Source organism: Siphateles boraxobius, unplaced genomic scaffold, assembly GCF_051911475.1.
Source record: "Siphateles boraxobius isolate OS27281-9 unplaced genomic scaffold, OSU_SipBor_1 62, whole genome shotgun sequence".
In the NCBI taxonomy this organism is placed as follows: domain Eukaryota; kingdom Metazoa; phylum Chordata; class Actinopteri; order Cypriniformes; family Leuciscidae; genus Siphateles; species Siphateles boraxobius.
In genome coordinates this window covers 760,973-775,874 of record NW_027509189.1, presented here as the reverse complement: position 1 = coordinate 775,874, position 14,902 = coordinate 760,973, and the positions used below count along the sequence as shown (strand labels likewise).

Here is a 14,902-nt window from a genome sequence, read left to right as displayed (position 1 = left end):
TTTGATTCTCTTTCAGCGATTCTGAATTGATTCTTGAAAACTTCAGCAAATATATAAACTTTTTTAATTCGATTATCTTGTGCGATTCTGAATCGATTCTTGAATTGATTATTTCTCCCACCTCTATAGTTTATTGGAATTAAAGATTTTCTACATGAAAGGAATTATAAATGCATAAAATCCAGCTTGTGTTTCCAAAAATATTTTTGCTCACATACACATAATATATTTTTTAAGTGTTATAGCAAAAAACGTAATTTAAAGAACAATAAAAAAAATTATTGAAATAAAAATCTATTTAAATATATAATAAAAATAGAATCTAATATATCAACATTTTATTTCAATAAAATATGAAAAGACTCAATATACCTCCACAGCAGATGATGGCAGCAACAAACAGCGCGAGGTCACTATCGTCCAGTTCGAGGGAGTTGAACTTCATGGCAAACTGAAACTTGGGCTCCATCATCTCGCTGAACGGTCGTCGTAAGCTCTTCAGAAACTCTCTGGTGATGAACCCGCTCCCGTACGCCACCAGCAAACCGTCTTTATTCATGCATGATGCCAACATGGCAAACAGCGCCTCATGGACGCCGTACTTTAATAATGTCACCTGTCGGAGAACAGACTGCGTTCAATTCAACGTGCTTATACAATGTTCATACATAAAGATCTGGGTGACAAACAGGGTTTGAAATTTGGTAAAAATCGTCAAATCACAAGCCAATCTGGCGTGATACTTATTATGTTTACTCACTTCGCTGAGGAAGTTCGTGTGCAAGTCAAATCTGCGCAGATTTAGAGCAAATGCTCAACTCGTGAGTCATCATGATATATTAAATACAGCATACTGTGCAGAATCTGCTCAAATCTGGCTTACTTAAACACACACGTCACTACGCAACAAATAACGGCACACTTGTTCATTTGCATTGATGCAATAGTGAAGATTAAAAAGCCTTTGGTTAACTGAAAAGTCATTGATATTTTCCAACATCACACATTTTTCTGATGTTCTTTGTACTGTATTGATCTGTCCACCGAAAACACATTTTTGGTGATGAGGATGAAAGAGGAAGGGAGGATGACAGGATATTGTTTGAATAATAAATTAATGCATGAAATCCAAATTTGAGTATATATATATATACAGCTGAAACTCGAAAAATTTGAATATCCTGCAAAAGTTATGATTATAGCTTACAGCTTATGAAAACCCCAATTCAAAATCTCAAAAAATTTGAATGTTACATGAAATCAATAAAAAAAGGATTTTAAATGCAGAAATGTTGGCCCTCTGAAATGTAAAATCATCCATATGTATATAGTTATATATACTAAATATATTAGTTTCACTTTATAATTTGAATTACTGAAATCCATGAACTTTTGCACGATATTCTAATTTTTCGAGTTTCACCTGTATATATATATGCAGTGGTTAAATTGGGCCAGGGCTCTCCGGGGCTCAGCCCCGGCACATAAGCCTGCTCGTTTGCAGTCAGTTGCCTACTGGAAATTATGTCACATAAAATTTGATGAAAGTGATGCTTTTGAAAACATATTTCTGACAATAAATGATAGATTTTTGAAATGGCATGTTTATTTTGTCTCGGCGGAGCTGAGATGAGAACAATCGCAACACGGCCGGATTCTTGTTCAGCTGCTTAATCTCATTGTCAGTCGACCATGATCGCGCACCGCTCGCGCACGCGCATCTAGGTGACACGGATAAATGGACGCAGCAATATATAATGAATATTCCTGGGAGATCCGTAGTTGCGCGGGATGTGGAAGCGCGCAAACGTTCCAGAAATGTACAAAAAGTACCTTGAATGACAAGGTAAGGAAAATAAGACTAAATCAAAATGAAATAACCAAGACTAGGTTGACCATGCGATTTTTCTCAGGAGATGTTTTGAGCATTTTACTTCAGACACCGGATTATCAGCAAACTGCCAAGAGAACTGCTAGCTGGCTACTCAAAATAAACTAGCAATATATTCAGTCAGCATATTTGTATTTGATCTGTGTGAATTACAGAAATATAAGACTTGCTAGACCTACATTTAGCTACCAAGCAGCCTTTACACAAGGATAGATTGTTTTATTTTTGTGACGTGTGCATATCTTGATGAGAAATGATGCAGAGTAGGATGAGTGTGTGTGTGTGTGTTGTAGTAGTAAAGAGAGAGAGAATGGGAAAAGGAAGAGTGTGTGAGGTGGACCTGGTCACCACAGACCCAAATCTTCTCAGCTGTTACTGTCATACGCTGCACTGTCTCTTCATGTGGCACATTATGTTTGGCACATTGTATGGGTCACTATATCATAACAAGGTAATACAATGTGTAATCAAGTGATGACTGATTAACAGTAATGTAAATGCTAAATGTCCTAATACCTGTTGATACTACAACAATGCAAAATATATGCTCTTAACCTTGCAGTTTCTCACATATCATGTAATACTCAATTTCTCCATTTCTTTGCACAAAACTCTCCAGAAAGTGCTATTTATTGGTTTATTTTTCAAAACAAAGTCGGGGGGGACCTAGAGCACCCCCACATAATAAATCCCAATTTAACCCCTGTATATATATATATATATATATATATATATATATATATATATATATATAAACTGTGACGTAGTTAATCTGGATCTTTCTTATTTTTGGCTAGTAAAAGTTCTGAATGGCTGGTAACTTAAAAATTTACTAGCCAAATTGGCAGGTGAGTGAAAAGGTAAATTTCAAACCCTGAATGTTTATATATAAAGATCTGAGTGATGAATCATTTTCATGAAGCTTAGAGTGAGTTTAGAGGATGCGATGCACTAACCTGGTCATTTAGGTCCAGGTCTGAGAAGCCTGGCACGGATTTGGCGAACTCCGTCAGCTCAGTCACCGTCTCCACCGATGTGCACTGGCAGCAGTGAAATATCCGAACCTCGGCGTCCTTATTCAGCAGCCCTCCTGAAGAGCCCACCATCTTCGCCACAAACGTCTGCTCGGCCAACTGCAGCGTCTCCATGTCGTGGATCACAAAAGGCTATGCAAAACAATGAGAATGAAGCATAAAGATCAAATTAAGAATAAACTGTAGAGTGCATTCTTCAGTTACAACGCTTTTCATAGTACAGTTATAAGCCAGATGACCATATCTAGAGTAAAAATCTAATTCAATAAAATAAATAATGAAATTAAATATAAAAATATAGATATAGATTATGTCCCACCCCAACAATGTGTTTCAATACTTTGAAAGATTGAAATTGAATTAAATCAATAATATAAAAATAAATAGAATAAAAATTAGTACTGCCAAACTGATTAATCATGACTAACATATATATATACACATACACACACATTCAAATAGATATATCTATTGTATATATATTTACAAACTTTAGCTTAAATGCGATAAATCGCGATTAATCGATTTGACAGCACTAATAAAGTTATATTATATGCATATATACACACGCACATACTATATATATATATATATGTTTAGATCCAATTAATCACGTTTAATCGATTTTACAACATTGATAAAAATTTAATTCAATAATTTATACATATATATATTTAGAAAGTATTGAAACAGGAAGCTGAGTCTGTTACATATACACAAAATAATAATAATATCAATAATTGTTATTGTTTTATTTTATCGTTTTTTTATCTTTGTTATTTTATTACTTTTTTATTTAATTTTTTGTTTATTTGTGTTTTTTTAAACTACTGAAGTGAAGTTGGGTATATATATACCCAACTTCACTTATATATATACCCAACTTCACTTCAGTAGTTTAAAAAACAAAAATAAACAAACAAATAAAAATAAGTAATAAAATAACAAAGATAATAAAAACAATAACGATTGATATTATTATGTATATGTGTATATGGAACAGACTCAGCTTCCTGTTTCAATACTTCCTAAATGGTCAAGCCAGCCTCTTCTTTACACAACCTGATTAAGTTCAGATGATGGCATTTGTTCCAAACGGGCCTAAAACTCAAGCCGCTCCCCGCCTTCATAATAGAGGTCAACATGACACCCCGAGAGGCTCGTGAGAGAACAAGCGTACTGTGAGAGATGAAAGACTCGTCTTAACTCAGCTGGTCTCACTCCCAACAGCTGGCCCGTGTCCTGCAGAGCTCAGAACCAACAATCAAGCTAGTGTTACAGATGCATGAGGGGAAACACGTCTGAGGTGGACCCCATCCTTATACTGACATACATCCACACCCAGCCAGGATTCTGTGCAGCAAGGTCAACTATAAACACCTGCCCCATGACCCCGTGTCACATACAGCCTCATCAATTAGAGATCGGTTTTATTGATGGGCTTTGTGCTTTATAAGAGGGTAGAGAGACAGGAAACTGTGTAAGCACATGCATTGACACATTTTGTAAATCATTTGATCTTGGCATGACATGCTCCCTTAAAGTAGTCTTAAAAGGTTATACAAACAACATCTAACATAGACTGAGTGCTAAGGTGTTCTAAGTGGTTTCTAGGGTGTTGCTAAGGTGATCTGAATGGTTGCTAGGTTATTGTTATGTGGTTTCAAGGGTGTGCTTAGTTGTTATGTTACTAGGTTAGTTTGGTTACTAGGACATTGCTAAGGTGGTCTGGGTTGTTGTTAGGCCGTTGTTAAGGTGTTCTGTGTGGTTACTAGGCTATATGTTTGAAAAAAGGTGTTCTGTGTTGTTCCTAGGGCATTGCTAAGATGGTCTATGTTGTTGCTAGGCCGTTGTTAAGGTGTTTTGGGTGGTTACTAGGCCATTCTATGTGGTTGCAAAGATGTTCTGAATGGTTGCTCTGTCATTGCTATGTTGTTGTTGCTAGAGCATTGGGTGGTTGCTAGGCCATTGCTACGGTGTTCTGGGTGGTTAATAGGACACGTGGTTGTAAGATGTTCAGGGCTGTTCCTAGCGCATTGCTAAGGTGTTCTGTGTTGTTGTTCTGCCTGGTTACTTGGGCCTAGACCATTGCTATGTTGTTGCTAGAGCACTGGGTGATTGCTAGGCCATTGCTAAGATGTTTTGAGAGGTTGCTAAGGTGGTCTGAGTGACTGGTAGGACATTGCTATGCTGTTGCTAGGGCATTGGTAGAGTGTTCTAGATGGTTGCTAGGTAGTATTAAGGCTGTTATGGGTTGTTATGGTGTTACTAAGGTGTTCTGAATGGCTACTAATACATTGCTATGCTGTTCCTAGGGCATTGCTTAAGTGTTCTGGATGGTTGCAAGGCAGTAACTAGGGTGTTCTGGGTTGTTAGGGCGTTGGTAAGGTGTTCTGAATGTTTAATAGGGTGTTGCTAAGGTGGTCTGAGTGGCTGTTAGGACATTGCTATGCTGTTCCTAGGGCGTTGCTTAAGTGTTCTGGATGGTTGCAAGGCAGTAACTAGGGTGTTCTGGGTTGTTAGTGCGTTGGTAAGGTGTTCTGAATGGTTGCTAGGCCATTGCTAAGGTGGTATGAGTGGCTGCAAGGACATTGCTATGCTGTTGCTAGGGCGTTGCTAGAGTGTTCTGGAATGTTCCTAGGTAGTATCTATGGAGTTCTGGGTTGTAGGAATGTTACTAAGGTGTTCTGAATGGTTAATAGGGTGTTGCTAAGGTGGTCTGAGTGGCTGTTAGGACATTGCTATGCTGTTGCTAGGGCGTTGCTAAAGTGTTCTGCATGGTTGCAAGGCAGTACCAAGGGTGTTGTGGGTTGTTTGGGCATTGCTAAGTTGTTCCGAATGGTCGCTAAGGTATTGCTAAGGTGGTCTGAGTGGCTGGTATGACATTGCTATGTTGTTGCTAGGGCGTTGCTAAAGTGTTCTGGATGGTTGCTAGCGTGTTCTGGGTTGTTAGGGTGTTGCCTTTTTTGTGCCACTGCCCTTCAAATTATCTGTGCACGTCCCTGTTGCTTGGATGACTTACACATGGCAGAATTCTCTTACCGGCGTGCTCGTCTTGCCCGTCAAGATAGTCCGTGCTTTGCATTTGTTCATGTTGAAGTTCTTCATGTAGGCCTCGTAGATCTGCTTGGCCAGGGTTTTTTGATCGGCCAGCTGCGGGTCTGCGACCTCTCGTTCTCCTGTTAGGATCTCTGCCTTCAACCTCAGCTTCTCCGACTGTGGCATTCGCCCAAAGCGGATCGCTGTTCGAGGGAATATAAGTTAACTTATAGATAACACCCAAACCAACATCCCATGTAATAACTGATGCTACCCCTGTAGGAAGCTCACTATATTTTGGAACAAAGCCGATCTCAGACATGTTTCTGTATATCTGAAGTCTCAGCAGTAATATGTGGATATAATCTGACGTGATCATTTGTGTTTAGTTCTTGACAGCCTTCCAAGAGCGCCAATCACATAAAAATACTCTTTTCCTGACTGCTAGTGTGACTTGGCACAATGTTCAGCAAGCTTTTGTTCAATATCCCTATTAATTCTAAACTTGTCAAGCCAATTAATTGTGTCACTATGCAATTGCATTTCACAAGGACAATACAATATCAGATGTACAGCATCTTCTTTACACAACCTGATTAAGTTCAGATGGCATTTGTTCTAAACGGCTGTAACTCTTTACTCTGCGGATTCTCTTGCAAAACACCCACATGCACCACTGATCACGGATGATTAATATTTGCTGAAATCCAAGGCCACTGTGTACAAATTTTGTCAGATCAGGATGTCTGGTGCCTTAGAAACTCGCCCAGAGGAATTGAGTAACACGAGTTTCAATCTGGCCTGAGTTCAAATGGAGTTTGATGGTGTCATTGGACACGCAGAGCAGCGGTGGGCATCGTCAGTGTTTCAGAAACTAGCTTGTTTTGGATAGTTGTGAGGTGGTTTCTTACTGTCTCTACAGTCAGTGGTATATTCTTCACTCAAATGGGGACATCTTTAGTACCTGAAATGCAATCCTAAAACAGACGGCACAATCTCTAACAGCTAATGAGTTTAAAGTCCCGGCCTGTAAACCTCCAGTGCTTGAAACACAGACTCATGTTCCAAAAACATTTACCAAACATTTGCATGCTATGAACTATATGCATCTCTACGGCAATGTTTAACTGCAATTAAGATCACAAAATAGCTGTGTTTTATGTGAATATATGTTAAACTGTAATTTATTCCTGTGATCAAAGCTGAATTTTCAGCATTCTTCAGTGTCACATGATCCTTAAGAAATCATTCTAATATGATGATTTGATGCTCAAGATTTATTAAAAGATTCCAATCTCTATTTAAACACCCGTACGATCTCATTGACAACGATAAATGACAACGATTTTTTTGCTGTGATAATATTATTCATATTATCACAGAATTATTGGAATAAAAGTTTAAAGTTCGGATATAAACACTGATGTCTACAAAAACGATGAAAATAGAGCAAATCACCTTTTGAAAACTTCAAATAATGACTATATCAATTACAGCATTACACCAATAGGTGGCGACAAGTGACTGTTAATGTATTTGTCATTGAATCATTCATTCAGGTGATTCGTACAAAAACGCTGATTCATCCAGTAATGAAACAAGTTAAGTATTTATGAGTGAGTCATTGAATCATTCATTCAACCCATTTTTAAAAAATAATTCATTCAGAATAATTAGATATTGTAAATAGACTGCAGCAATGAACATTTTGTCAGAACCTCTAATAAATTACATGTTATTTTGTTTAGTTGCCTGTTCAGAATCTTGGGAGAATCGTGATCTCTATTTGAAACAAAAAAAAATTGATTCTCAATTGATCCAGAATCGTGCAGCTCTATTATCATTGTTGAAAACAGTTGTGCTGCTTCTCTTTGTGGAAACCGTGATATATGTTTGTCAGGATTTTTTGATGTTTAGAAAGTTGTAAAGAACAACATTTATTTGAAATAAATGACAGTCTTCACTGTCACTTTTAATCAATTGAATGCATTCACGTTGATTTTTAGTCATTTTTGAACCACAACCCCTGCAGTCAAACATGTAAAAAGGCGTGACATGAGGGTGAATAAATAATGGCAGAACTTTAATTTTTCTGTGAACTAACACTTTAAAGTCCCCCTCATCTTTGAAATGACATATTTAAACGTTTTTTCCTTGAAAAAAAATTATTCGTGCCTTAAAATATCTTGAATGTAACTCGACACCCTTGCCTCATTTAGTATACGGGGTTCTATGCAAATGAGCCCCGCCTCCACTCACTCACTCAGCTCAGAGATCCACTCGTTGACAATCACACGTTGATCTGATTGGTTACAAGGTAGTTTGTGACGTCAGAAACACCAGCGATTTCAAGCCGTGTTTTTGAGACTGTCTTTGGTTTAATGCAGTTTTAAGGTGAAAATACTCACCGGTTTGTCTTAAAGCATATAAAAAAAAAAAACACATATACATATAAACTACAGTAAAAGCTTGATTTTCATCACAGGGGGGCTTTAATAAAGCACTATATGCTCCTTTATGCTGGTTAGGTCTAATACTCCAGCATTTTGAGATAACAGGATGAATGCTACTGGTTTTAACTTTCACTGGGATGAGCTGGTCTGAAACAGATGCCTATTCTAAAGTAAGCGTCCAATGGCACATATGTTATATCAGCTTACGACGTGAAAGATAAACCACTTTCATAAGGAAAAGGATGGAATATCCGTTTCTTTAGTCTCTATTCCAACACATTTCATAGTTAGTATTTCTATCCAAAGGACCAAAAAACATAAAAGCATCTAATTTTAGCAGCTAACCTACATCGCTGTGAGGAATGGGGTTAGGGTGATCACGCCTCGCTGTATGTTTTCAAGTGTACATGGTTCAGATTACGGACTTTGACCATAGCATGATTTCAGCACATGCCTTTGCTGGTCATAAAGTCCGTGAAAGATGAGTGGTTCAGCACAGCGGGCCTCATGAAAGATAACCTTTGACTCTAGCCTGAAAACAATGCAATGCAACAATGCAAGTCAATGCACTGATATCTCAAGGACAAAGACTTGCTCATTTAGTCAAAGATTATTCAGAACGGTAGTGCAACATCACGGTAACCTTGAGGAAGATCATTTAAAGGAACAGTTTAATTTAAATGTGTCGTTCCAACCGGCCAGTGTTGTACTGGTTTTCATGAGATACAATTATCATAAAATTAGGGCTTTTGTTTGCATCTGTTTGTCATACATACCATTGTGGGACATGCCCACAGACAGGCACTTCTGAAAGCGACAGTATTGGCACTTGTTTCGGTTCCTCTTTTGGATCTTACAGCGGCGTTCACACTTATCATACTCCAGTTTGAGGCGAATGGTCCGACGGAAGAAACCCTACAAAGTGGGAGAAACAGAAATCCAGTTTGATTCTAAGAAAAACACCAATGACACCTTGATCAACATTAAGCAATATGAAGCAGCAAGGATTGAATATGATGCGTATCGCACAGATTTAAAGGAGTTCAATCTGGGTCCACGGGATGCCAACACACTCCCCAAGATTGAGCTGTCTCAACAAAGGTTCCAGATCCACCGAGAAAAATATGAAAAGATGCGCAATGACGTCTTGGTTAAACTTAAGTTTCTGTTTTAAGTTTCTTAAAGTTTTATTTAAACAGATCAACATCGCTTGTTTTAAAGGGGCATTCGGCAACTCTAACTATTTCTTAGCTGATTTTCACTTTAGTTGTCTCATGTTTTGTCAACGAGCTCCCCCTACAGCTGTGAGGCGTATATTTCACAACAATGTCGTAAAAAACTCTTCCCTCTTTCTACCACTGCTCATGTGCATTTGTTATTATCGGAGCCAGCCAACTTTATCATGTGGAGTGTGTCTACCGAGGTGGGTAATACATCATACACATTGAGGGCGGCGTGTGTGTTTATGTCGAATTGCTATAAAGCAGTTTGTGTTTCTCACTCGTTCTCGCTTCTCACGAGACTTCCTATTTCCAACTTAACGGGAAGTAAATCCGCATGTTGCAAGGTTGGTTTTCCGCCTGGGAACGTTGAGGGGAGTGGGGAAACTCACCATTCTCACCAGAGCAGGTTATTAAACCATCCAAATGATTTCTAAACGGTTTTATTAAGTTGAAATAGTTGCCGAATGCCCCTTTAAAGGGGAACTCGGCAACTTTTTCAACTTAATAAATCCGTTTAGTAATCATTTGGATGGTTAAATAGTCTGTTCTGGTGAGGATGGTGACTTACGGTAAGTTGGAAATAGGTAGTCTCGTGAGAAGCGAGAACGAGCGAGAAAGAGCGAGAAACACGAACTGCTTTAAGGCAATTCGACATAAACACACACGCCACCCTCAATACTAGCTAAAAGAACAAGCGACGATGGATCATTCTTTACATGTTCCAGTGAAAAGACAAAAGAGACGGTTCACGGCGGAGGAGGTGAGGGAGAGGAAGAAAGCTGCTAACCGAGCGAGGGACCGCACAAGAATAAACATTGGTGGTGCGTTCACGCAATGGCGAGAGCTAAAGGAAAGTGAATCATTCAAAACAGAACCTGACCTGGCGTTTCTGCTAATGCAATTGTAAGTACATCTTTGTTTCATGTTTATTTCTTATTCTTGTTAATAAATGTGTTCAAACCATGACTGTTGGCGGTAGCTGCCTGGCTAGCGATCAAACGCGTTTGTTTTGAGTAACGTTACGAGTAACGTAGACTGCTATCTGTTGCATTGGGTTGCTGCCAGGCAACTATAGTCATATTTGCATTTTACGTTGGGCTAACCTGCTACATAATAACTTAGGCTAATAACTCTGATCCTAGTTGTGTCTCTGCATTCGTGTTTTAGCCAAGGTCAAAACTAAGAGTCTGCTAACTAAACTAACTACAAGCATCAGATTTCGTAATGGATTAACATTAGTCATCAATGTCTGTTAAGTTTTACATTGTGTAAAGGTGACGCCTGTCCTCTCAATTTTGTTGTACACAATAAAGTTGGTTTGTCTGGGACTCATTTGTTCACCACACCGGCTCCGAAAATAATAAAAGCACATGAGCAGCGGTAGAAAGGAGGGCGCCGCAAGTGAGTTTACACCAATGTTGTGAAATATATTCAGCTCGCTGAGACAATATGCGACAACAAAAGTGAAAATCAGCGAAGAAATGGCTAGAGTTGCCGAGTTCCCCTTTAAGTATCTGTCCTGTTCTGTACTGTACACTTTAGAGACGACTCGTTCCATTTGAAGTTCATATCGCTCCATTAAACCGGGACAGAAAATTATGTACACAATCTAAACCAGGCGCTTCTTCAAATAGGCTGGCAGGACATTCGAAGGTTGTGTTTGTCCTCATTCGTCCTTGGATCCGTCGGGGTTTCCTCTCTTGGAAACACAACTCCTGCCTTTCAGGCATGGTGACAGAGATTCAAAATAGGAATGAGGTTGATAATCCTACCCATGAGGATCACATCCTTCACATTTAGGGTGAACAGTATGATCATGGTAAGGGAATACTTAAAAATACAGTTAATCTTGCTGGAAAAGCATTGAAAAAAATGTTTATATATTAAATAACCATGTGGCAATGCCTAGTTTTGGATAATCCGGTGAATTAAATATTTTATAAATGAAAAGTGTACCTATGTAATGTTGTATTAACATCTTGGAAATGTTCTTATGTAAATGTACGTTTATTTTGAAAGTTAAATCCAGAGAGAAAAGTGCCGCTAATTGAGTAATTATGTACAAAAGGTGGGCATAATAAGCATAGGCTTCAGCCTACACCTTTTTTTTTGGTTAGTAAAGATAGCTGCACAAATACACTACAACGGTATTGTATATCCGCAGTAAGCACATAAAAGCACATTGCACTATTTATATTGTCATATAATCCTAACTAACATTCATATTCGTACTAGGGCTGTCGCGATTCCTCGATTAAAGTCCTCGATAAAATCATCGATCGCAATTTACTTGTGTCTGTAAAATACCAGAAGCTGCGAATTCTATGGACGAGAATCCATGAACTGCATTATTAGACCGGTTTATTAGGCTTCATTATATATTAAAATCTTTTAAAAATCATAGTTTTGCATAGTGCTTTTGTGAAATCACTAAGTCTGTGATTTAATTAAATAAGTATATGCGCCGCGGGTTTCAGAGTGAAGCGCCGCTCTTTAATCATTCACATGCGTGCAGGTTACATGTTTCAGCAGCTCGGTTAACAAACCCCATTTTGGGTTGCTTATAACGTTCATCTGGGGAAACAACGTGCATCATTTCTCCAGATTTGTAATGTAAATCACTTATGAACCCTCTGCAACACAGGAGAATACATCAATATATTTCTAAATATGCGAATTATTGTTAAAAAAAAATCGAATTACTCGATTAATCGTCAAAATAATCGACCGATTATAAAATTAATAATTAGTGACAGCCTTTTTTGAACCCTAACCCTAACCCCAGCATCACCATATAACCATTTGAAACCTTAATATAAAAGCGTTATTCTCCTCAGTATCCCTGGAAATAACAAACAGGCCAGATCCGAATGTCATAAATGCATCCAAAGCATGAAATCAAGCGGCTTGCACAATCTGGCAGAGCGATGAAGACGACCAGCGGTTTGCTAGCGAGAGCAGAGACTCAAAGTGCAGGCTGGCAAGAAGGGATGGGGTTGTAAAAACGAATGGATGTTGCTTCACACATATTGAGCCATTTTGTCCCTAGAAACACTGTTTCGAAAGGGAGATTAGATGGAGAGATACAGATGGAGAAGAAGAGGAGTAGAGGTTGAGTCGAGGACAGAAACGCGGGAGGTGTTGGTCCCGCTGGAAGACGACGTGCTCCGGGCCGCATGTTCCTTCACCGGCCAAATCACGGGCATCGAACATGACCGAGCAGATGTGAGACGCAGGGGAGCGAGTTATGAAATGGAGTGTCATGGCTCTGAAATCTACGTTTGTTGTAAAGCAAATCAAATAAATTCTATATTAATATTAACATGCACCAATGCTACAATTTTCTGTCATAATCATTTGTTAACAAACAGTAAGTATTCATTACTTCAGTGAGCTCTTTGTTTCTGCCTTAAATTGTTAAATTGTTTAAAGGGATGGTTGATTGCGATTTCACTTTTTTCATTTTAAATAGTGTGTAATGTTGCTGTTGGTGCATGAACAGTCTCTGGAAAGTTGCTGCGCTGAAAGTTCAACGTAAGCAGAGATATCGTCTTTTAAAAATCAGGAAGTTTAATGCCTACAAAAACGACCCGAATGGGACTACAACGAGATATTTACCGGGTTTTTTATGTAACTAACTCATAATCAACCCTCCCTCCGGAATATGCAAAAAAGGAGGCATGGCCATATTTCTGCTGCTTTGTCGAAGAGGAACAGTTATAGTGGAGAGCAGTAGCCATGCCGTCGAAAGTGTGTTATTTTCACCCAGCTGTCAGGTCTTCTGTGTTCGGGCTTCCTACGGACGCTGTAGTTCGTCAACAATGGCTACAATTTATGTTTGATTATGTTCCAGAAAATAACAATCGTAATTTAGCTCTCTGCGCTGCGCATTGTACGGAAGACAGCTTCCAGAATCTCCACGAATTCAATGTCGGATTCAACAACAAACTGTTACTAAAGCATGAAGCAGTTCCAACTTTAAAACCAGAGGCAGCAGTTGTTGGGCCACAACCTGTAAGTAAGGGTGTATTCACACCTGCCTTGTTTGGTTCGATTGAATCGAACTCTAGTTTGTTTACCCCCTTGGTGCGGACCTTTTGAGCAGGTGTGAATACAGCAATCGAACTCGGGTGCGGTCCAAACACCGAACCGAGACCTAGCTGAAGAGGTGGTCTCGGTACGGTTCCAAACGAACTCTGGTACGGTTCGTTTACGGTGTGAACATGAACCGACCCAATTGCAAGAAAGCACTGCGCCTTTGAGTTAACAGGCTTCTGTAGTCGGAGTTGCGTTATGGGAAAAGGATCTGTTGTAGCCTACTACATTCCATTCCGGCGCGCTGTCTGGCCACACGATACTGTTGCGCGTCTTTCTGCGTGTCGTGTGTGCATCATTGGAATGGAATGAATGAATGAATGAGTGACAGGGCTCTCAAGTGTCACGCATTGAGCGTGACAGTCACTCATTTCGGTCTTTTGTCACGCTCTCCCGCCACACATTGTATTTCTCACGCTGAAAAACTATTTGTAATATATTTAATATGCCGCAGCGCCCAAAACTCTGGCCGCGCCGCTCTCACTGTGGAACCGGCAGGAATCAAGCACGTCTCCTCTGGTGTTGTTAGCCAATCAGAAAATAGCACTATTGTATCTGGGTAAGATTTAACGCAACAACCAATGACACCGCGTCGGCACGACACACGTGTGGTTTTGTTTACAAATTTTGGTTCACTTGCAAAAAGAGCAGTGTGAAAGCGAACCGTACCAAAAAAAAAAAAAAAAACATTTATTTGGTCCGGACCAAAGCAAGTGAACTATCTGACTTTCCTGGTGTGAATACACCCTAAGACTTAATCATTTTAAAATTTGCATGTATCATTTTAGACGTAATGTTTTATTTTTTATCAAGGACGTAAACAAATGCCAGCCACTTAGTTATGCTATTTCGTGTGTCTATGACAAACGCGTACAAACATTTTGGACCTGAATTTGTAATTATGTACTAATTTTGTAAATGTATTATATATCGAAGAACGTAAACCAATGCCACCGCTGTTTGTTAGTAGCCAGTTAGTTCGATGCTATTTTGTGTGTATAATAAGACAAACATGTGTAAAGTTCAAAAAATAATATGTAATCGCGACAGCAAACTTCAGCTGCTGTTATCAGTGTACAGTATGGTTTGTTTACAGGTTTTATGTATTGTTTATCTACATACGTATTACTGTTATAGATGTTTTCACGTTCTGTTGGCATTTTAACA

The 14,902-nt window shown here is 39.0% G+C and overlaps 1 protein-coding gene across 1 annotated transcript in view; it reads right to left on the bottom strand.

Annotated features, from left to right (window-relative positions):
- The window catches only part of pparab (peroxisome proliferator-activated receptor alpha b), a 39,575-nt gene that overhangs the window by 3,843 nt on the left and 20,830 nt on the right, over nt 1-14,902 (bottom strand). The window contains exons 4-7 of the mRNA XM_077209768.1: nt 9,194-9,332; nt 5,968-6,167; nt 2,848-3,057; nt 373-616 (exon numbers count right to left, since the gene is read on the bottom strand). Of these exons, the coding sequence (XP_077065883.1) occupies nt 373-616; nt 2,848-3,057; nt 5,968-6,167; nt 9,194-9,332 (793 nt within the window). The remainder of the gene's footprint in view (nt 1-372; nt 617-2,847; nt 3,058-5,967; nt 6,168-9,193; nt 9,333-14,902) is intronic.